The following is a 24,271-nucleotide window of genomic DNA, read 5'->3' as shown; positions in this document are numbered from 1 at the left end:
ATTTCTTCTATTGCAAAAGAGGCTCACAGTGAAATCTACATAAAACAATTTATTATTAATATCTCTTCTGTGATATCATGGGGACCACTATTAAATGAGGAATTATGGTAAAATAAATCTACTTAAAATCTGCTGTGAGAATATGAGGGAATCAAGGTACAGAAGTAAAGCCTTTAATGAAAGGTAACCCATAGGAGTAGCATATAGAAGAGACTATGTTGAAGTTTAGGCTACTATACACAGTAAAATCTACCCTCTCCAGATTACTGAGGTTTTTACTGGTCACCCAAACCTTTAAGTCCTTCTAAAGCAAAACATTTATTTATTTATTTTAAATATATTTCATTGATTATGCTATTACATTTGTCCCATTTTCCCCTCTTTATTCTCCTACACCTTGCACACCTCCTCCCCCCCCATTCTCTCCCTTTAGATCATGTTCATGGGTCATACATGTAAGTTCTTTGACTTCTACATTTCATATACTATTCCTAATTTTCCCTTGTCCATTTCAACTTACCATCTATGCTACTTATTCTCTATACCTTTTCCCTCTCTCTCCCCTTCCCACTCCCCTGCTGATAACCCTCCATGTCATCTCCATTTCTGTGATCTGTTCCTGTTCTAGTTGTTTGTTTTTCTTTTTGTTTTAGTTTTCTTTGGTTCACTTGTTAATAATTGTGAGTTTGTTGTCATTTTACTGGTCAGACTTTATCTTCTTTTTCTTAGATAAGTCCCTTTAACATTTCATATGATAAGGGCTTGGTGATGATGAACTCCTTCAACTTGACCTTATCTGGGAAGCACTTTATCTGCCCTTCCATTCTAGATGATAGCTTTTCTGGATATAGTAATCTTGGATGTAGGTCCTTGCCTTTCATGACTCGAAATACTTATTTCCAGCCCTTTCTTCCCTGTAAGGTTTCTTTTGAGAAATTAGCTGATAGTCTTATGGGAACTTCTTTGTAAGTGACTGTTCCCTTATCTCTTGCTGCTTCTAGAATTCTCTCCTTCATTTTAATCTTGGGTAATGTAATTATGATGTGCCTTGGTATGTTCCTCCTTGGGTCCAACTTCCTTGGGACTCTCTGAGCTTCCTGGATTTCCTGGAAGCCTATTTCCTTTGCCAGATTGGAAAAGTTCTTTTTCATTACTTTTTCAAATATGTTTTGAATTTCTTGTTCTTCCTCTTCTTCTGGCACCCTTATGATTTGGATGTTTGAGCATTTAAAGATATCCTGGAGGTCATAAGCCTCTCCTCATTTTTTTGAATTCTTGTTTCTTGATTCTGTTCTGGTTGAATGTTTCTTTCTTCCTTCTGGTCCAAATTGTTGACTTGAGTCTCAGTTTCCTTTCTGTCACTGTTGGTTCCCTGTACCTTTTCCTTTATTTCACTTTTTCCTATATTTTGCAACCACATTCAACCAATTCAGTGAGTATCCTGATTGCCAGTGTTTTGAACTGTTAATTTGATAAATAGGCTATCTCTTCATCACTTAGTTGTATTTTTTCTGGAGCTTTGATCTGTTCTTTCATTTGGGCCATTTTTTTAATCTTGGCATGCCTGTTATGTAGTAAGGGGTAGAGCCTTAGGTGTTCACGAGGGTGGAGCAACCCACATACCTGGGTTGTGGTGCTATATGTGAGAGAGGGGTCCAAGAGGAAACAGTGACACTTGCTCTACCCTTTGCCAGTTTTCAGTCACTTCCTCTGCTACCCACAATCAAATTGGGCCCTTCTGGTGCTGATTCCCAGGTGTGTGGGTTAGTGTATGTTCTAGCACCCTGTATGTCTCTCCCACAAACTCTCCTGTGAGTCTGGAAGTTTCTCCATCTGTCACCTCAACCCTCACAGGTGTTGTCAGTCAGAGGCTTAGAGGCTTTATTTTCCTGTGCTGGAACCCTGGGTTGAGCAGTCTATCCTGATCCGCAGTTGTTCCTCCCAGTTTGTGCACATGCAAAAGTGGAACTGCCCAGTCAGCCAGCTGCCGCCTTGCCCTCCTCAGTCCTCCAGCCACTGCCTGGCCTCGATTCCTCTCCACCCTGGCTGCCTGTCTCTGACCCTCCTACCAGTCTGGATGAATGTTTCTTCTTTAACTCCTTGGTTTTCAGACTTCCATACTGTTTGATTTTTTTTGTCATTTCTGGCTGTTTTTTGCTTCTAAATTTGTCATTGTCCTTCTTTTGGTTGTGCAAGGAGGCATAGTGTGTCTACCTACACCTTCATCGTGACCAGCACAAAACAGTTATTCAGCACTTACATTGTGTCATTCATTGAGCCCAGTGCATGGTGTACATTTAATAAATGGTACATATTTAATAAATGTTTTAGAAGGAAGGACTGAATTGAAGAAGCTCTTACTATGTGCTGAAGCTTTATGCCTAAAAGTGAGATATGTGCAAATAATATTTAGTTATTTACTCATTATAAAAATTGCAGGGGACTCCATCAAAGACCCAGGCATCTTATGCATATTTCCCAGAAAATGGCCAGTCAATGAAATTTGATTAGTAGGCTCTGGAGGAAGATCTGAATTATTTGGTCTTTTCAGATATTTACTGCTCTAATGACACAGAATAAATGAGGATCTGGGCAGGCCCAATTTAGATTCAATTCCAGGATGCGTGAAACAAGGTTCAGAGAAAAAAAATAAATTTTCAATTTGGGAGGGAGGGAGTGATGTTGTCTCTTAAATGCATAGTTTAGGATAACAATCAATAATATAATGCTCAAAGTTAATAGACAAAGGGAAATTGTATGGCAGATTTTTTAAAGAAGTGAAGAAACTAAATAAAAACATATAGAAAGTGTCAAATAGATACTCAGTAAAATGACAGGTAACTAGGTAACTATGAATTATGGAGTCATGCACTTAAGAGGGATAAAGGCAATTTTTTAGCTTTATCCTTAAAATGCTAGTAATCCTAAACTAACACTAGTGTTTGCCTGAAACAATATGCCCCTAACACAAAAATGTTGTTGTTTAATATTATATTCTCTACAAAAAACCTGAACTGCTTAGTGGAAAGTAGATTTCCTACTTGGCTAGGAGAACACAGAATGAGCCAGGAATAAGTGAATGTGCACAGGTGATGACTTTCAAAATGACAAGATATGATGACCAAGGAGCTGATGAAGAAGTTCCACTGCCCCATCAACGACATTTTGAGAAATTAGAGAACAAAACAAGACAAAGATTGTAGTAACTAGGAGAATCTATGAAAGGGTAAAGTCCAACATTATGTTCAAAATGGATATATGATGGACTTGGAGAACATTATGCTAAGTTAAATAAGCCAGTCAGAGAAAGAAAAGTACCATATGATTTTACTCACATGTAGAAGATAATGAACAAACTGAACTAACAAGCAAAATAAAGACAGACTTATAGACAGAGAATAGGATGACAGCTCTGGGGATACAGGGATGGAGGGATTGAGCAAAAAGGAAGAACTCAGGAACAGCAGTGTGGTGATTATGAGTGGGAATGGAGGAGGGGAGGTGAAAAAAGGTATGGAGGTATAAATGGTGACAGAAAAAAATTAATTTAATTTAAATTAAAAAATAAAAATAAAGCAGATATTTTAAAAATAATAAATCACTTTATATAAAAAATGAGCAAATTATAAAGTGAAATAAAGAAACTGGTTATTTTCCTGGCTATAGAAAGAGAAAAATGCATGACTTCTGGTGGTTAAATCAATGCTTGTCTACCAGAACTCAGGGAGACAATTTTGGAGAAATTAAATCGTCATTTTGTTCCTTAACAGAAACTCAGTAGCAGGGCCATCATCTAATAAGAGATGAAATCAGAATGGTGGAATAGACTTCAGAGAGAAGGACACAGAAAAGAAACACTAAGGACTAAGCAATAACTATCGCTTTCTCCTGCTGGGTAAGGATATGGCCTAACTATTTCTTTAGTAGTAATCAGTCTGTTCAGATTTTCTGATTCTTCTTGATTATATGTTTCCAAAAATTTATCCATTTCTTCCAGATTTGTTCAGTTTGTTGGCATATAGTTGTTCATAGTATTTTCTTATAATCCTTTGTATTTTTGTAGTGTTAGTTGTAACTTCTATTTCATTTCTCATTTAATTTATTTAGATCCTCTTTCTTTTTTCTTGATTCTGTGGTTAATCAATTTTTCTTAATGACTCTGGCTTGTCAATTTTGTTTGTCTTTTCAAAGAACCAGCTCTTGGTTTCATTTATCTTTTGTGTTGGTTTTTTAGACTCTATTTCATTTATCTCTACCTGATTTGTATTATTTTCTTCCTCCTACTCACTTTGGGCTTTTAATTTGTCATTCTTGTTTTAGCTCCTTAAGGTGTAAGGTTAAGTTATTTATTTGATATGAACAACTACGAGTTTGTCCAGAAAGTATCTAGCCATGCAATATGAAAAATAGAGACATTTATTGAAGAAGTTATGAGATATAAGAAACACTGTACATAGGACAATGACACTTCAGTCCCCTTCAAATAAGTACCTTGGGAGTTCACACAGCTCTCCCAATTGCCATCAGCTGCCCTGTCAAATTTTCCTGAATCTCATCAATGGTCTGAAATCTCCCTTTCAAAGGTGATTTTAATTTGGGGGAAAGCCAGAAGTCACAGACTTTCACCAGAAGTCACCAAATCTGGGCTATAGTGGGGCTGAGTCACCTGGGTGATCTCATGTTTTGCTAAAAAATTCTGCACAAGACATGATGCATGAGTAGACGCATTGTCATGCTGAAGCTGCCAATCACCAGTTGACCATAGCTCTGGCCTTCTGAATCATCCAAATAGTTTCCACAGAAGAATGTTCAAGCTTAATGCAATATCTGATGCAGCTTCATTGCTATACTTGCTCAGTCTTTTTGCGATGGTTACACAGTAGACATGCTAACTCAACTAGTCAGCCAACCCCACTGACTAGTGCAGTGAAGTTCTCATTGTTCATCCATGCACATTTTAGTCCACTCTACTTGGCACCAGGTTAAGTCAATATCGTGCAAACTGTTCTTATTATAATAACAATGGCTGGACTTTTTCTGCACAATCTGAAATGGATAAATTCCTAGAAACATATAATCCTCCAAGACTCAATCGAGAAGTAAGAGAAAAATAAACAGACTGATTAAAATCAATGAAATAGAAGCAGTAATCAAAATACATTCAATAAACAAAAGTCCTGGACTGGATAGATTCATAGGTACATTTCACTAAACATTCAGGGAAGAATTAACACCCATCTGCTCAAACGATTCCAAAAAATTGAAGAGGAGGGAAAACTCCTAAGTTTATTTTACAAGGCCAGTGTTATCCTAATTCAGAAACCAGATAAAGACACTCCAAAGAAATAAAATTATAGGCCAATATCCCTGATGAATGTAGTTGCTAAAATCCTCAGCAAAATATTAGCAATCTGGATTCAGCAATACTTTAAAAAGATCGTACTCCATGATTAAGTGATATTTATTCCTGGGATGCAAGGTTGATACAATACTCACAAATCAATTAATGTGATATACCACATAAACAAATGAGGTACAAAAATCATATGATGATATCAATAAATACAGAGAAAAACATTTGACACAATCTAGCACCTATTTATGATAAATTATCTCAGCAGAGTGGGAATAGAGAAAACATACCACAACATAATTAACACCATATATGACAATCCCACAACCAACATCATACTCATTGGGAAAAAGCTAAAAGCATTTCCCTTAAGATCAGGAAAAAACAGGGATGTCAAACTTTACCACTTTTATTGAACATAGTACAAAAAGTCTAGCCACAGTAATCAGACAAATTAAAAAGAAAGAAGTAAAACTGTCCTTTCTTGCAGATGACATGATACTATAGACAGAGAAGCCTATAGATTTCACACAAAAAATGGAACTGATAAATGAATTCATTAAAGTAGCAGGTTACAAAACAAATATTCCGAAATCAGTTGCATTTCATTTTTTAAATTATATTTAGTTATTTTTCAAGTACAGTTTTTTGTCTATTTCTCCCATCCCAGCCACCCCGCCCTGTGCTCCCCACCTCCCTTCCATTTCTACCCCCCTTAGTTCTAGTCCCTGTGTCCTTCCTATTTATTTCTATACATCAATAATGAATTATCAGGAAAAAACTAATAAAACTATCCCAGTTACAATTACTTAAAAAAAAAACTGGGAATGAATTTATCCAAGAAGGTAAAGACCTATACTGAGAAAATTATGATACTGAATAAAGAAATTAAAGAAGATACCAAAAAATGGAAGCATTTACTGTCCTCATGAATAGGAACTAACTTCACTAAAATGCCCATACTCACCAAAGCCATCTATAGATTCAAGGCAATTCCTGTTGAAATACCAATAGCATTTTTTGTAATCCCAAAATTTATATGGAACCACAAAAGACACCAAAGAGACTCAGCAATCTTGAGAAAGAACAAAGTTGAAGGTATACTACCTATTATCAAACTATACTACAAGTCCATAGTAATCAAAAATTGTATAATACTGGTATAAAAACAGACACACAGATCAATGAAACAGAATAGGGAGCCAGAAATAACCTACAGTTATATGGTCAGTTATTGTAATATATGACAAAGGAGGCAAGAACATACAATGAGAAAAGACAGTCTATTCAGTATATGGTATTAGGAAAATTGCAAAGATGCATACATGCAAATAATGAAAACTAGAGTACTTATTTACATTATATATAAGAATAAACTCAAAATAGATTAAAGACTTACTGTAAGACTTATAAAACTCCTAGAAGAAAACTTAAGATGTAAAAACTTTGACATTGCCCTTAGCAATATTTTGTCTGATATCACCTTGGGCAAGGGTAACAAAAGAAATAAGTAAACAAGTGGAACTACATCAAACTAAAAATTTTTTGCACAGCAAACGAAATTATTGATAAAATGGAAAGACAATCTACCCATTGAGAGGAGATATTCACCAATGATATATTCAATAAGGGGTTAATATTCAATATTTATAAAGTACTCATACAACCAATACCAAAAATACAAGCAATCCAATTAAAAATGGGCAGAGGACCTTCACAAACAGTTCTCCAAAGAGGACATGAAAATGGCCAATGGATATATGAAAAGATATCCAATGCCACTAATCATCAAAGAAATGCAAATTAAAACCACAATGAGATATTACTTCTCACATGTCATAATGGCTACCATCCTCAGTCAAGATGGAGTCATAGGTAAACATGCTTCTCCTCCTTGCATGACTACAGAAAGAATTACAACTAGACCTCAAAACAAATAACACCTAGAACCATCAGAAAGTTAGCTGTATGGAAGTGTGACAACCAAGGATTTAGAGAAGCCACATTCATTCAGATGGGTACGAGGGGCAGAGATGAAGAGATGGATGGAGAGGTGCAGAGATGTGGTGTGGTGCAGAGAGGCAGCAGCAGCAAAATGGGCAGTCCCGTGTCCATGTGTGGTGGATAAAAATTGGGAGGAATACCTTGGGAGTGAGTAATCTCAGCCACAGACCCAACTATGCAGCCCAGGATTCCAACACCAGGAAGATAAATCCCCATAACTTCTGGCTGTAAAAATCAGTGGGGGTTGGGACAGTGGAAGAAACTTCCAGATTTTCAGAAGATGCTGCTTAAGGGGATCACATGGACTTAAAACGTATGCAGACTCAAAACCTCTAGGCTTCAGCACCAGGGCAACAGATGAAAGGGCACCAGTTACACAAGGTGAGCGCTGGGCAAACCTCCAGAAGCCAGGCAGTGATACTGTCCACTCTGAGAACCTTACCCCCACAGAGAACCAAAAAGTGGTAAGGCTGGTTGCCCTGCCCTGGCAATTACCTAAGGCTCCACCCCACACAGTTTAAAGGTGCTTTTTCTACAATAGGCCATGCTCCTAAGACAGGGAATCAAAGCAGCTTTACCTAATACACAGAAGCAAATACATGGAGGCTGCCAAATTCAGAAGACAAAGAAATATGACCCAAATGAAATAACAGAACAAAACCCCAGGCAAAGAACTAAATGAAACAGAAATAATCAACCCATCAGATGCAGAGATCAAAACACTGATGATCAATATGACTAAAGAAATCATTGCAACAAAATAAAAAAGACTCAGGAAGAAATGAAGGCTGCACTAAGTGAAATAAAGAAAAATCTACAGGGAACCAACAATGGAGGGAATGAAGCCAGTATTCAAATTCATGATATAGAGCATAAGGAAGAAATAAGCATTCAACCAGAACAGCAAGAAGAAAGAAAGAATGTAGAAAAATGAGGATACTATAAAGTGCCTCTGGGACATATCCAAACACACCAACATCCAAATTATAGGAATGCCAGAAGAGTAAGAGCAAGAAATTGAACACTTATTGGAAACAAAATAATGAAAGAAAACTTCCCTAATTTGGTGAAGAAAGTAGACATACAAGTCCAGGAAACACAGAGAGTCCCAAACAAGTTGAATCCAAAGTGGACCATACCAAGATACATCCGAATTAAGATGCCAAAGATTAAAGGCAAAGAGAGAATCTTAAAAGAAGGAAGAGAAAAACAGAGAGTTACCTACGAACGAATTCCCATAAGATTGTCAGCTGATTTCTAAAAAGATACTTTGTAGGCAAGAAGGGACTGGCAAGAAGTATTCATGGTTTCTTTTTTTAAATATTTTATTTATTTAATTTTACAGAGGGGAAGGGAAGGAGAAAGAGAGGTTGAGATGTCAATGTATGATTCCCTCTCACACATCCGCAACCAGGGACCTGGCCCGCAACTCAGGCTTGTGCCTTGACTAGAAATTGAACCCATGACTCTTTGGCTTCCAGGCTGGTGCTCAATCCACTGGGCCACACCAACAAAAACAAAACTACAGAAACAACCAGAATAGAAACAGAATCATAGATATGGAGATCATACTGGAAGATTACCAGTTGAGAGAGGGAAGGGGGAGGATGGGGAAAATGTACAGGGAATAAGAACCATAGTTGGTAGGTAAAAAACAGATGGGGGGGTGTTAAGAATATTACAGAAAATGGAGAAGCCAAAGAACTTATGTATGACCCATGGACATGAACTAAAGGGGGGTTGCTGGAGGTAATGGGAGTACTAGGCAGAGGGTGGCAAAGAGGGAAAATAGGAATGACTTTAATTGCATAGTCGATACAATAAATTTAAACTTTTAAAAAAAATAAGATTAGTGAACATCCTCAGGTGAGGATTAAAAAAATTAGAATGGCTATCATCAATAAATCAATGAACAACAAGTGTTGTCAAGGTTCTAAACAAAGGGGAACCCTCATGCACTGTTGCTGACAATGCAGATTAGTGCAGCCACTGTGAAAAACAGTATGGAGATGCCTCAAAAATTAAAAATAAAACTGCCTTATGACCCAGTGATTCCATTCTGGGTGTGTATCTAAAGAAATCAAAAACCCTAATCAGAAAGGATATATGCACTCCTATGTTCATTAGTGTTATTTATAATAACCAACATATGGAAGCAAGACAAGTACTGATCAACAGACAAGTGGATAAAACACTTGTGTTGTGGTACATATATACATGGAATATTAATTGACAATATAAAAATGAAATCTTAACATTTGTGACAACACGGATGAACATAGAAGGTAGAAGCTAAGTAAAATAAGTCAATCAAAGACAAACATCATGTTATTTTACTTATATGTGGAATCTAAAGAGCCAAATAAGTGAACAAACAAAATAGAAACACACTCATAGACAGAGAACAGACTGATGGTAGGCAGAGTGGAGAGGTGTTGGGAAACAGGCAAAATGTGAAGGGATTAAGAAGTACACATTCATTTCTGTTCCACTTCACCCTCTTTCCAGGAATACCTTCTCTGACCCCCCTTTTCACATCCAACCTTCATTAAAGAGAATTTCTTGATCTCACTGCAAAAAAGTACACATTAGTAGTTAAAAAATAGTCATGAGATGTAAAGTAGGGAATATAGTAAGTATTACTGTAACATACATGTATGGTACCAGGTGGATCCTGGAAATATTGGGGGAATGCTTTGTAAAGTATATCATTGTATAATCACTATGCTGAACACATAAAACATACACAAAATAATATTGAATATAAACTTTAGGTGAAATGTGAAATTTTTATCTGCAAAGAAAGAGAAAGGAAAATACCCCCAAATGCAATGGCAACAATGAGTTTTAGATGGAAAAAGAAACCTAGAAAAAAAGCAGTTACACATGGCCATTAAAATACACAATATATGGCAACTTAGAGTGCTAAATTAGATCAATTTCATGAAACTGCAAGAGCGAAGGAGTCATCTTCTTTGATAAATCTGGGTATTACTAAATCAGGCAATGTGCTCAACATGTATCTAGCTTAGCTCTCCAAATGCTGGTGACATAAGAAACTACAAGAAAATGTATTCTGTGAGATTGTTTGAGGTTTTTGGGGGGTTTTTTGGTAGACATGTATTACTATAAATGTCCCTCTTAGGACTGCTTTTGCTGGGGCCCACTGATTTGGAATAGTCGTGCTTTCATTTTCATTTATGTTGAGATATGTTTTCATTTCTTCCTTAATCTTACTGTTAACTCCTCCATTGTTTAGCAGCATGTTACTTAAGACTCCATGTGCTTGTGTGTTTTTCAGTTTCTTTTCTTGTGAATGATTTCTGGTTTAATATCATTGTGGCTGGAGAAAATGCTTGATTTTATTTCAATCTTCTTACTTATATAGAGACTTGTTTTCTGTCCTAATATGTTATCTAGCCTAGAAAATGTTCCACATGTAACTTAAAAAAATGTATATTCTGCTGCTTTGGGATGAAATGCTTTAAAAATATCAATTTAATTTATCTAACCAGAGTGTCATTTAAGGCCATTGTTTCCTTGTTGATTTTCTATCTGGAAAATCTATCAATTGATATTAATGAAGTGTTAAAATCCTCTGCTATGACTTTATTACTGCCTGTCTCCCCCATGTCCATCAAAATTTGCTTTATATATGTAGGTGCTTCTATGCTGGGTGCATAATTGTTTACAAGGGTAAGATTCTCTTGTTGGACTGATCCCTCCATCATTATGAAATGTCCTTTGTCTCCTATTATGGCCTTTGTTCTAAAGTCTATTGTGCCTGATATAAGTTTTGTCACCCAGCTTCTTTTTTGTTTCCATTTACTAAAATATTTTTCCAACCCTTTATTTTCAGTTTGTGTCTTTCAATCTGAAGTGGGTTTCTTTTAGACAGCAGTTGTATTGATCTCATTTTCTTAACCATTTGGCTACTCTATGTCTTTAATTAGAACATTTACATCCATTTGCATTTAAAGTGCTTACTTAGTGGGAATACAGCTATCACCATTTTATTATTCATATTTATGTTATTTTTTTATTCTGCTAAGAAGCCCATTTAACATTTCTTGGGACACTGGTTTAGGAAAGACAAGCTCCTTTAGCTTTTTCTACTCTTGGGAGCTCATTATTCCTCCTTCAATTTTAAATTATAGCAGTGCAGGTCAAGTAGTCTTGGTCGTAGGTCCTTGGTTTTCATAACTTTGAGTATTTTGTGGCAATCTCTTCTGGCCTCAAAAGTTTCTGTTAAGAAATCAGCTGACAGTATTATGACAGCTCCCGTGTAGGTAATTTTCTCTTGCTGCTTTTAAGATGCTCTCTTTGGAATGTCATCTGGAGTTCCAAACAAGATGGAGGCATCGGTAGAAATGCTTCACTTCCTCACACAACCAAATGAAGGATAACAACCAATTTAAAAACAATAAACAACCATAACTGCCAGAATAGTAAACTGCACAAAACTCTGATAATCAAGCAGTTAAATACACATTCATCCAGACCAGTAGGAGGGGGCAGAGACAGGTAGCTAGGCAGGAGGAAAGAACCAATGGAAAGGGCAGTGGTCCATGCAAGTGAGGAGGGGCTGGCTCACCAGGAAACCAAAGACTCAAAATCTCTAGTGGTAAAATACTATGTGGGTTGTGAAGTTATGAGAAACTCCCAGTCTCACAGGATAGTTGAAAAGTGGGGCTAGAGAAGAGCACACCAGAAGCATTGTTCCCTCTCTGACCCCTCCCTCACAGTCAGCACCACAATGCAGCAAAGAGGGTTGCCCTGCCCTGGCCAATACCTAAGGCTCCTCCCCTCTCACAACTTAATAGATGCTCTGAAACAAAGAAATATGGTCCAAATAAAAGAAGAGATCAAAACTCCAGAAAAAGAGCTAAGTGATGAGGAGATAGACAACATATCTGACACAGAGTTCAAAACACTGGTAATCAGGATGCTCACAAAATTCATTGAGCTCAATTGCAAAATGGAGAAAGAAATGAAGGCTACACAAAGTGAGATAAAGCAAACTATACAAGGAACCAACAGTGAAAGGAAGAAAATCAGGACTCAAATCAACAATTTTGAACAAAAGGAAGAAATAAATACCCAACCAGAACAGAATGAAGAAATAGGAATTTTTAAAAATGAGGAGAGGCTTAGGAACCTCTGAGACAACTTTAAGCACTCCAGCATCAAAATCATGGTTTGCCAGAAAAAGAAGGGGAAGAACAAGAAATTGAAAACTTATTTAAAACAATAATGAAGGAAAACTTTCCTAATCTGGCAAAGGAAATAGACTTCCAGGAATTCCAGGAAGCTCAGAGAGCCCCAAAGAAATTGGACCCAAGGAGGAACACACCTAGGCACATCATAACTACATTAACCGAGATTAAATATAAAGAGAGAATCTTAAAAGCAGCAAGAGGGAAGGAGACAGTTACCTACAAAGGAGTTCCCATAAGACTAACAGCTCATTTCTCAAAGGAAACCTTACAGGCAAGAAGGGGCTAAAAAGAAGTATCCAAAGTCATGAAAGGCAAGGGCCTACATCCAAGATTACTCTATCTAGCAAAGCTATCATTTAGAATGGAAGGGCAGATAAAGCGTTTCCAAAATAAAGTAAAGTTAAAGGAATTCATCATCACCAAATTCTTATTACATGAAATGTTAAAGGGACTTATCTAAGAAATAGAAGATCAGAATCTATGAACAATAAAATGACAATTCAAAACTATCAACAACTTACCCTAAAAATCAAAAACAAACTAAGCAAACAAGAAGAATAGGAACAGATTCACAGAAACAAACATCACATGAAGGGTTATCAATGGGGGGGGGGGGCGGGAGAGAAAGGGGAGGAAATGTACAGGGAATAAGAAGCATAATTAATAGGCATAAAATAGACATGGGTAGGTTAAAAATAGTATAGGAAATGGAGAATCCAAAGAACTTATATGTACAACCCATGGGTGGGGGGGTATGATGGAGGGTGAGGGGGTGCAGGGTAGAGTGAGGAGAAAGGGGAGAAAAAGTTGGGGCAACTATAATAACAGTCAATAAAATACACTTTAAAAAAGATGTTCTCTTTGTCTCTAACCTCTATCCTTTCAGTTATGATGTGTCTTGGGGTGAGCTTCTTTGGGTTCATCTTGTTTAGGGTTCTGCCTTCATGGACTTGTATGTCTATTTCCTTCACCAGGTTAGGGAAGTTTTCAGTCATTATTTCTTCAAACAGGTTTTTAATCCTTTGTTCTCTCTTCTCCCTCTGGTACCCCTATGATGCAATGTTGATGTTTTCTCAGAGGTCCTTTAAACTACTCTCACTTTTTAGTCTTTTTTTCTTTTTGCTGTTCCAATTAAGTATTGTCTGCTACCTGGTCTGTCAAGTTGTTGATTGGATCCTCTGCTTCATCTCATCTGCTATTGATTCCTTCTAGTGTATTCTACATTTCAGTTATTGTATTCTTCATTTCTGACTGGTTCTTTTTCATTGTTTCTATGTTCCATTTTTATTTTTAGTATCTTTTTGTTGAAGTTCTCACCAAGTTTCTTGAGCATCCTTGTAATTACTATTTTTGAACTCTGTACCTGGTAGATTGCTTGCCTACATTTTTTTTCTGTAGTTTTCTTGTGTTCTTTCATTTGAGATGTTTCTTTGCTCATTTTGGCTGCCTCCATGTATTTTCTTCTCTATGCATTAGGTAGGTCTGCTACATCTTCCAGTCTTCACCAGGTGGCTTATGTAGCAGGTGACCTGTGGACCCAGTGCTACACTTTCACTGATTATTTAACCTGTGTGGTCCAGTAGTTTCCCTTCTATGGGTGGTGTGTGCCCTCCTGTTGTAGTTGAGCCTTAATTACTATTGTCACATCAGTGGGTGGAATTGACTTTCAGGCTGAGTGGCTGTGAGTGCTGGCCTCGATCACAGTATATAGGCTGCTGTACTGGGCTAACCACTATGAAGTGGGATTTGCCCAAGAGGGCTTTGGTATTTGCTAAGTCACTTGAAGATCTAATCTTGTTGTGCTTGTTTTGGTCTGAAGTGACCACTGGGTATGTTGGTTCTTGGTCCTTTTTGGAGGGGCTCTGATGCAGGCCCAAGTCAGCTACTGCCTGTGACGGGCCCAAGGCTACTGGTAACAGTAATTTATGCTTGGAAACTGCTTGTTGTGGGCCTAGATGTCTGGGGAAGATTTCACATTGTGAACTAAGGCTATTTGCCACCAGTACCTAGCCTGGGAACACTCAGCAAAAGGCACAGAGCATCCCAAGGCCTGCCATCACCTGCCAGCTGCCCATAAGCCTCAACCCCTGAAAAAGCCTCAAACTATATGCAAATTTGGTGAGTCAGGGTCTCATGGAGTCACCAGAGTAAGGAAAATGTCCATTAGGTCAATGAAGGTTCAGACTTGGCTCCAGTGACAAGTCTGGGGCCACTTAGCAAAGGCATAGAGTACAGTGAGGCCAGCTACTGCCTGTCTATAGACCTTTGAGAGTTTCTAAGAAAGATCATAGCTAAGCCTAGATCATATTCCTGCTGCTGAAAGAGCATCTGGCAGTATGGGAGCTGGTTGAGGTGGGTCCTCAGGGGGTCATTGGGGTGGGGTGAGTGGTGTTCACAGGCTACTGCAGATTCAGATTTGGCAATGCAGTAGAAGGGCTCAACACAGGAAAGATGGTGCTCGTCTGCCAGATGGGTTGGAAAAAAGCTCAATACAAGAACAATGGCTACTGTCCCTCCAGCCCTCGCTCTGAAGTCATGTATCTCAGTTTCTCCCTGTATATCTCTGGCAACCTCTGAGCTGCTGTCCCTTCAGCCAACCCAGGGTGAGTGATTTCAAAAGAGTGAGTCTGTGTGTGAGCCCTTTAAGAGGATGCCTAGGTTTCCAGCAGCCTTTCATTTCACCCAGACTAATGGAATCCCCACTGATTTTTATAGGTGTTGTAGGGTCTTCTCTTCCCAGCACTGGTGAGCCTGATATGGATCTGGCATCTCTTACTCCTCAGGAGGACAGCTGTAGCTGAGATATTCCTCCTGATCCTCAATTGTCACACATGACTGGAGCCAGCCCATTTGTGGACTCCCCCCCTCCCACCAGGCATTACATGTTTTCTTCTGTATATCTGTACTTATAGAACTTCTGTACAGCCAGTCTTCAGATGGATGCCCAGGCTGATTGTTCTATCAGTTATTTGTAATTTTGACAGGGTCATTGGAGGAATCAAGCACAGGATTTACCCCACCCCCACCCCCATCATTTTGACCTAACTACTTCTAAATTTGGCTCAAAACAAGGAAAGGTTGATATTTGTAGTCATGTCCTTAAGGGGAAGCACATAAATTGTTAGAGCAGGTTCTCTAGACTAGTGATGTTCAGTGAATGTGAAAGCTTGGCATAGCAACACTGAGCTGTCTAGACTGGGCAAATCCTCTCTCTCTGTAGAAGCATCGCCAAAGCTGCCTACCCCTACCACTAACCCTGGGGACTCTAAGGTCAGGAGACACCACAGAGGAATATGCTGTGTCTGTGCCTGCCTTGTATGAAAAACTCACTCCTGACAATATGATTTCTTTGTCTGAATTGGAAACACACTCCGGCCTTGAAGTGTGTGTGGTGGTGCTTTCTTCCTGCCCCTGAAACCCAGAGAAAAGACTAAAGTTTAGCCACTAAACACTGGTGTGTGTTACAGCATGCATTGCATGGTCTAGACCTGACCTTCTTGTTCCTGGTCACATGACTCCTGCCCTGAAAAATAAATCAATCATAAAGACATTGGGAAATCTTATGCTCTGGGACATTTTTTCTTTTTTTTTTCAAATTTTATTTTTTAAATATATTTTATTGATTATGCCATTACAGACTCACCTCTTTATTCCCCTCCACCCTGCACACCCCTCCCCCACTATTCCCCCCTTTAGTTTGACCACGTGACTCACGTTCTTTAGATTCTATATTTCCCATACTATTCTTTCCCTCCCCCTATTTTCTATCTACTGTCTATGCTACTTATTTTCTGTACCTTCTCCCCCCTTCTCCTCCTCCCACTCCTCTGTTGCTAACCCTTCATGTGATCTTCATTTCTATGGTTCGCTCCTGATCTAGCTGTCCTCTTAGTTTGCTTTTGTTTTAGGTGTGGTTGTTAATAACTGTGAGTTTGCTGTCCTTTCACTGTTTGTATTTTTTATCTTCTCTTTTTTAGGTAAGTCCCTTTAACATTTCATATAATAATGGCTTGGTGATGATGAACTCCTTGAACTTGATCTTATCTGAGAAGCACTTTATATGCTCTAGGATATTAAGTCATCCAAATTTATATGAGAAATTTCAATGGCTCCTAAACCTTAGAAAGTTAGTGAAAAAAATGGAATGAATGAAACTCTTCTGTTTATCATACAACAAAACAAATAGCAGAAAGAGGAAATGATTTAAAAACAAAATAATCAGACTATTGACAATCATTTTAACACAGATGGCCACTAAAATTCCCTCTTCCCTCAAGAAACCACCTTCCACTTTTGTCTAATTTGACACCAGCTATTGCTCAAAAGAACTCCATCATTCAAGATGGAAAGAGACATGAGGTGGTGTAGTGAACACACAATACAATATAAAGATAATGTATTATAAACTTGTACACCTGCAACCTCAATAAATTCAATAAAGCAGTTACAAATATTCTATAGTAACAAAAAAGCAAAGAGTATTTAGAACAGATATTTTTTAAAGAGAAGCAATCCAATACCAGTTCTCCTTATGACCTCTGTCTCTCAGAATGTCTGTTCCCTGTAATTTCTAGATGGCTCTTTTTTCCTCCTGTTGGGGGGGGGGAGAAAGGGATGACTGTCCTTAATTATTGCTTTGTTTGATTTATTAAATTCAGAGTAATTATCTAAAATGGGGGTAATCTCATTAGAACTTAGACTGCTCTATTATTTCTGGGGATGGGGTTAATTTCATATTTGCAGTCATAAACTAAAGAGTTCAAAATCCAATTACAAGGGCTTAATTTCATAGCAACTAAAAAGAAACATTTCTATCATAAGGGAGAATAAATACTGTGCTACTTCAGGAAAATTTGTCAGGAACTGGGGGCCTAGGAGAAGGGTCTCCATTACTGTCATTCAACTCTGCATGATAATGCATCACCAAGGCTGGTGAGTCTGTGGAAGGGAGTAAATTTAATCAGCTAAAGTCAAAGTAATCAGGCTAGGGTTGACACATTTCAAGAAAGGTCAGCATTAAGCCCATTTTCTTCTCTTTAACTCAGTTACCATGTCATCGTCTCTGAGTTAGTATTCCTCCAGCCTGAACCTATAAAATGGATGTCTGCTGCAAAGCGCTAACTATGTTAGAACTAACGGGATTTATTTCACATTCTATTATTTGTTATTCCTCATAATTTTCCATGTGTCATGCTGGAAGACTGGTGAGGTAATATGATTAAGCTGAGAGTTGAATAGCTAATGTATATTAGCGAATCAATCTGAATTTGTGTATAACCCAATCATGTCCCCACCTGCTATGGAGAGGAAATTCATTTGCTTACATTCCTCTTCAACTCAGTTATCATTTGCCAGAATTAGGTGGTGAAGTCACATGTGCTTCTGTATTGGTATGAAGGTGTCACTGGGATTTGGAAACAACTGCCTTAAATTGGGTGTTTCTGGCTGATTCTGCTGCCTCAGGCAAGGGAGGTGAGGATGACGCCATGATGTGAATGCACTTCAGAGATGGCAAACCTTTATAGGTGGCAGGGAAAACTGCCTTTGAGTTCCCCCTACTTCATAATTTCCCCCTCATTCTAAATCTGACACATTTTGCAGGCATAGTGCCCCAGGCAGCATCTACTTACAACTTCTAAAAAGGAAGTCCAGCCAGAAAGAGCTAAGTTTACATATTTTTTTCTAAAGGTCCAAGGGGTTCCCAAGATGACTGAGAAGAAATAGAAATCCCACATCAAATTTCACCAAATGTTGGATAGGTGCTCATATGATTCAGTGGTGGCCAAATCTGGAAAAGACTTTTGGGTCCCATTCCTCCCCATCACGCACTGGAACAGCAATATGTTGACAGCGCTGGTCCTGGGAGAGCAATAGCACCTCTAGGTGCCCTCCTGACTGCACAGGGAAAAGACAGCACATTGAGCCCAGGGTTTGACTTTGTTGAATAAGCTTACACAGTATTTATCCTTGATGTGCTCTCTTGATAGTGTGATTCTGAAATAATATTGAATCTGTAAAACACCATAATGGCTTTACATTGCTAATTTTAGAAATTCATACTATTACCCAAGGGCCAGCACTCCAATAAGGTGCCTATGAGCTACAGAGTAAATAAGATGAACTTTTCCATGAAAAAAGAAGAGCTCTTTTCCACAATGAACACAGGAACACTCATACTTTCCAAGCAAAGTAAAACTGTAACATTCTTCTGTGTAGGTCTGTTTGACTTTCCATATCAGAAACAAATGGAGATTCCAATTATTCACCCAGTAGAGAACCAAAGTCCTGACCACTTTGGCCCATGCCTTCCCTGGTCCTTATCACAATAAGGGGCATGCAAATCAAGCAGAACATGGATATAATAGAAAAATGCAGCAAACAGCATGGTGAAGAGGAAAGACCACTAGATTTTAAGTCACTAGTCTTAGGTTCAAACTCAACTTCACCATTTAGTAACAGAAGCTCTTAGACATGTCTCTACTGGAATAGTAAGACTGGACCAAATGAAGCTAAGGTCCTTCCCAGCTGTAAATTGTCACTAATTCTTGATATTTCTCTCCTTTACTCTCTCCATTATTGCTCCCTTCAGTTCCTTCACTTCACATAATCATGAGACTCCACTGTCTTTCAAATTCTATTAACTTTTCTTTTTTGTCCATATAAATCACCATCAATGATTTTTTTGGCCCTGTAATTAAATTACTCTTTTGGTTCTTGTCATCTGTGAAATCCATGATAGTCATGGGCATAATGTCACTTTCAGATGCACCTCTCAAGATGCTTTGGCCATGCCTACCACCTGCAGGCTTAGACTACATGATAACAGTAACACAGCTACTTCAGTGTCTGATATGGGCACTATAGAGAGATAAAGTAGTTAAAATAAACCAAACACTATACTCTAACTGCTTTTGTAAATGGTCATTGATCATTAAGGTTGATGGTTTAATTTTGGAAGTCAGAGCAACTTTGTATTTTTTTAGTTCTCCATTGTGGTATGTTACTGACACCAGAGCATGTGTTTTACATGGAACTGTGTTGCACATATTCATGAGGGGTCCTGAGCTCAGTTACCTGGGGGATATCTGAATTTACATCTGTTCTTCTTTTAAACAGCATATAACCAAAGGAAGAAGATATACTTTAAGGCATGAACCCAGAAAGACAAAAGGAATTAAAGAGCAGGAACAGCAACAAAATTAATCCTAATAAGCAGAAAAGATGATGACAGTGACACTTACTACCTTTAACTGTTTTAAGATAATTTAATTAAAAAATTTACTCATCTTTGCTGCCTAAAGTTGACACCCACTGCTCACTTTACCCTTTTTCGCCTTTGCCTATCTCAAATGTTCTCTGTGCACCTTTGCACACCACGACCAGCAGCTCCCAGATGGTGAGGGCTGTGTGTCACCCAGTGGATGTCACAGGCACTATGCATCAGACCTGGTAATTGCTAGGTGCTCACTGAATGCTGGCCCAGTGAATGAGGCAGCTGCTTGGGCACAAATGACTAAAGGTTCCTCTTCTATGATTTACAGGGTCACTGGGAAATAGCTGTCCAGCCGAGGACTACATGGCCTGTCACTCATGTCCAACATAAGTTCTGTTCAAAGTTGTACCCGAAGAAAATTGCACAAAAGCTACCATATGCCAGTTGTAAGTCTGAACAAAGATGCATTATGTAACTCTCCATGTTTTCCATTCCTCTGCCTTTTGGCTGGATTAGATGCCCAGGTGACAGCTATCCCTGGGGGACACCCTTCCCCAATCATTGATTGGACTGTACACAAGAAAGAAACTTCTGTGTCAGGCTACTGAAGATGTGGGGTTTATTTGTTATTGCAACTGGTACTACCCCTTATCTGTATAATACAGCAACCAAATGAATGAATGATCAACATTGGCATAAGCCAATGTTGATCACCTGCTATGTATCCATGGACAAACCCAGCACAAAGAGGACTTGACATCACCTTTAGGAGATCCAGTTTCAGATGCAGTTCTCCTTGAGTGGATGAACACAAAGCACCCACAATGATGCTCATGTATTCCTCAGCATTGATGACTGAGAGCTGTTCCAAGATGCTGAGTGAGGCTCCCCGGTACCATTCGTCATCCAGGAAGATCTTGATGAAAGGCACCATGCCATGGTCTTTCAGGACAACTGCAGACCAGACAGATAGTATAGGCTAGAGTGATAGAAGCTTCTGCACATCAGTGCCAATTATAAGAAAGCTTTTCCTTACAATATCCAAATTTGTTTTGCTACACTTTTATGTGTCTCTTTTGGCCATTATAATTTTTTTCAAGTTCTATACACACTGTTAAAATGAGAAGAAAAAAAGAGAAACTGTACAGTAGAGAATTAAAAGGAAAAACTTTTTCTCCAGTGAGAATTCTGTTCTGGGAAAAAAACTTTTTTTTTTTTTAATTTAGAAACCTAAGTAATACAAACTTTAACTACATATACCTATGCTGTTTATTTCTGCATAATTCCCTAATCCAAGGCAAAGGCAATTCTCTCTTTCTCTCTCTCTGTCTCTCTCTCTGTCTCTCTCTCTCTCTCTCTCTCTCTCTCTTTTGCCAAATTTCTCAGTGAAAGCAAACTAAAATTGAAGTTAAGAACATATTTAATTCTTTGGTATTTTCTTGGAAAGGAGGGAGATTAAAGAAATTTGGTGGGTAGTGTGCTTTTGTTTAAAAGTAATTCTAAGAATTTCCTCCCCAGGATCAATATTTGGAGTGATCATGTGGAATGAAAAGTAGGAAGTATCTAGATCATTCAAATGGCATGATATGGATTTGACTGGTCAACTCCACAGGCAGGGGTGGCCAGGTGCTCCCTGCATGGAAATTGCCTTTTTAAAAGTAGATTCCTGAGCTCTATGTTGGCCTGCTGCTAATTAAATCTCTGGGAGGGAGCCTAGAAATATGTACTTTAACCAGCACCACCAGGGAATTTTTTATAATTTAACATTAGAGACCCTCTGTCATAGGAAATTGTCATTCATATTTGGCATAGGTGATCTATGAGGGCTTCAGATAAAGACACCCCAAATCACCAAACCCACTTCTGTCACTTTGTCAATACACTGCTTCATAGTATAATATATTTGTATGCATATTCTGTGCACATATTTTAAAAAAACAATATAGAAGGTTCATAATCTTAGGAAGCTAAAAAAATTTTTGGATGGATGAAACTACTAAGTCCATCATAGGCTGGAAGCACATCAAATTAACTCTCTTAAAAAGTAAAAGCTTTTTTTGCCTCTATTTTACAATTTGGCTTTTTAAATTTTTGTTCAAGTATAGTTGTCTCCATTTTACCACTACCACTCCCTGCCACCCCATCCATCTCCACCTCCCACCCTCGATCCTATCCCCCTTTGGCTTTGTCCATTTGTTCTGTATATATGTTCCTTGATGATCCTTCCCTTTTTTTCCCTTGTAACCCACTCCCCTCTGGTTACTGTCAGTTTGTTCTTTATTTCAGTGTCTCTGGTTCTATTTTGCTTGCTAGTTTGTTATCTTGCTGCACTGACTGTATCCTTTAAAAAAATCCTAATCAACAATTAGAATTCTTTTTAAAGCAAACAGTCAGTGCAGCAAGATATTAACAGATTTTACATGAAAGCATGAGGTGGGGGATACTCTTTGATCTCAAATTTAGGATATATTTTTGATTCATAAACTTATTTATCAGCTTTAAAAGTAAGAGGTGTCAACCAAGGTGTCTACAAATTTACTCATAAACATTGAACATAAAGCAGAAAATAGTTATTAACCACACATTTGTGCTGGTCATTCCTTGTATATAACTTTTGATCATTGACGTAAATCACTTAAAACAGTTCATGTTTTCCCAAGCAATGATAAGCAAATTTGGTGCATCTTTACCCGCGTTCCGAACTGAGCCTTTCAGAAGCGCGACTACAGTTTTCAGCATCACACAGGTCAATTCTCTTTCTGGATCCTGAATGCCAAGAGAGGACTCTTTGTTTCCTGCCACATTTAAGAAGCAATAAAAACATTTTAAATGCACATTGTATGATCTCACATCTCTGATTCCCTTAGTTTTCTGTCCTCTTAAGGAAATGTGAATATAATGCTTCCATGATAAAAGAGTGTGCATCCCAATTTATAAGATGTAACTCTACTACCCCTTAGAGCAGTGGTTCTCCAACTGAACCACATTAAAACCTCCCAGAGGGCTCATTGTTAAAATCCAGAAGCTGGTCCCCTTCCCCCGTGTTTCTGTCTTAGGAGGTCTTGGGTGGAGTCCCTATAATTGCATTTCTAACAAGTTCCCATTTGATGCCAACAGTCAGGTCTGAGGGCCACACTTGGAGAATCACTCTTGTACACAATCCCTGAGGCCCTGCCTTCTTGACTTTCCTTTGGACACTTTTCTAGTTTGGCATTCATGCTGGGAAAGGGACTGCCAGCTCACACCATAGGCATGAGATGCTTGAGAGATTATGGAGTAGATAGGTGTCACCATTAGATCCATGAGGGAAGACCAAGTCTATGTGTTCACCATTGAATTCCTGGTGCCAGAAACTGCCTGACACAAGAGGGAAGTTCAGTAAATTTGGGGGGAATGAAAGAATGAGTGAGTAAAGGTAGAGTTAATTAATCAGAAGACAACATACCCAAGAAACAGCAAGAAACACATAAGACTAGAGGCACGAAGATCAGATGCATCAGTTCACACACACAAAAAAAGCTCCAATTCTCTTGGGAATGGTAATAGGTCTTCGACTGGGTTTAAAAGTAAATTCAATGTCAGGCTGCTGAAAAGCAATACACAGCTAAGATAACACACAAACATTAAACAAAAAGACTAGGCAAAGAACAATAGACAGAAGCACATAAAAGGGACTCTTTAAGACCTGGCTTCGGGCCCATCCATGCCAAGATGGGAGCAACTAATCCTAAACCCTGTCACTCCCAGGGAGACAGAGGTCCTTCCTGGACTACAACAGGGGTGTGAGAGCTTCTCCTCATTTGTTTATCTCATGTAGCTCAGGGTATATGGGGATAAGATGATTAACATTCTCAAGCACTTATTATGCACCAAGCACAACAATGGATACTTTTTGGATATTTCCTCATTGAATTTTCACTATCTATATATCTCCATTTTACAGAGAAAAAAAGGCTCATGAAAGTGAAGCAAATTGCTTGGGATAACTCAGCTCGTGAGCAGCACAGCCAGGATTCAGCCCAGGGCTATCTGGCCTCAGTGCCCATGCTCACCCTTTTGGCTTCTTCACATACAGAGGTCCAGGATGCAGACAGACTGACGGCTTTAGCTTGATACTGAGCAGAATATAAAAGGGGCCAATGGCCAGAGAGCCCAAGCTCCCTCCCAGCCAGTATAGTAGGAGAAGGAGAAGAGGCCAAAAAGTTACAAACTGAGTCTTGTCCTGGTGTTCCTCCAGACTGAAGTCCCAGAGGGTCAGGTGTAGGCAAATTTATGGAAAGCCAGAGGAACCGAAAGGATTTTTTATGCTCTGATCCTATTTGAAAGTTGGTGGAGTTGGAGTTTCAGACTACCACAAAGAGTGGCCCCAGCAGGGTATGTTTATGGGTGTGGTCAGGCAGTGAGAGAACCCAGGCCAGCACTCCTGAGTGTACTCCCACTGGACAAAGGGACCCTGAAGTCCCATGGGGGAGTGCAGAGACT

General features: G+C 38.6%; 1 protein-coding gene across 5 annotated transcripts in view; it reads right to left on the bottom strand.

Annotated features, from left to right (window-relative positions):
• Positions 1–24,271, bottom strand: part of WDFY4 (WDFY family member 4) — a 362,573-nt gene that overhangs the window by 283,127 nt on the left and 55,175 nt on the right. For all 5 annotated transcript variants that reach the window (XM_053667357.1, XM_053667359.1, XM_037167947.2 and 2 more), the window contains exons 10-11: positions 22,480–22,584; positions 20,553–20,743 (exon numbers count right to left, since the gene is read on the bottom strand). In XM_053667357.1, coding sequence (XP_053523332.1) covers positions 20,553–20,743; positions 22,480–22,584 — 296 coding nt within the window. The remainder of the gene's footprint in view (positions 1–20,552; positions 20,744–22,479; positions 22,585–24,271) is intronic.

Source organism: Artibeus jamaicensis, unplaced genomic scaffold, assembly GCF_021234435.1.
Source record: "Artibeus jamaicensis isolate MK-2021 breed Jamaican fruit bat unplaced genomic scaffold, CSHL_Jam_final contig_468, whole genome shotgun sequence".
NCBI lineage: Eukaryota > Metazoa > Chordata > Mammalia > Chiroptera > Phyllostomidae > Artibeus > Artibeus jamaicensis.
Note: the sequence above shows the minus strand (reverse complement) of the source record. Positions and strands in the feature narration are given on the sequence as shown.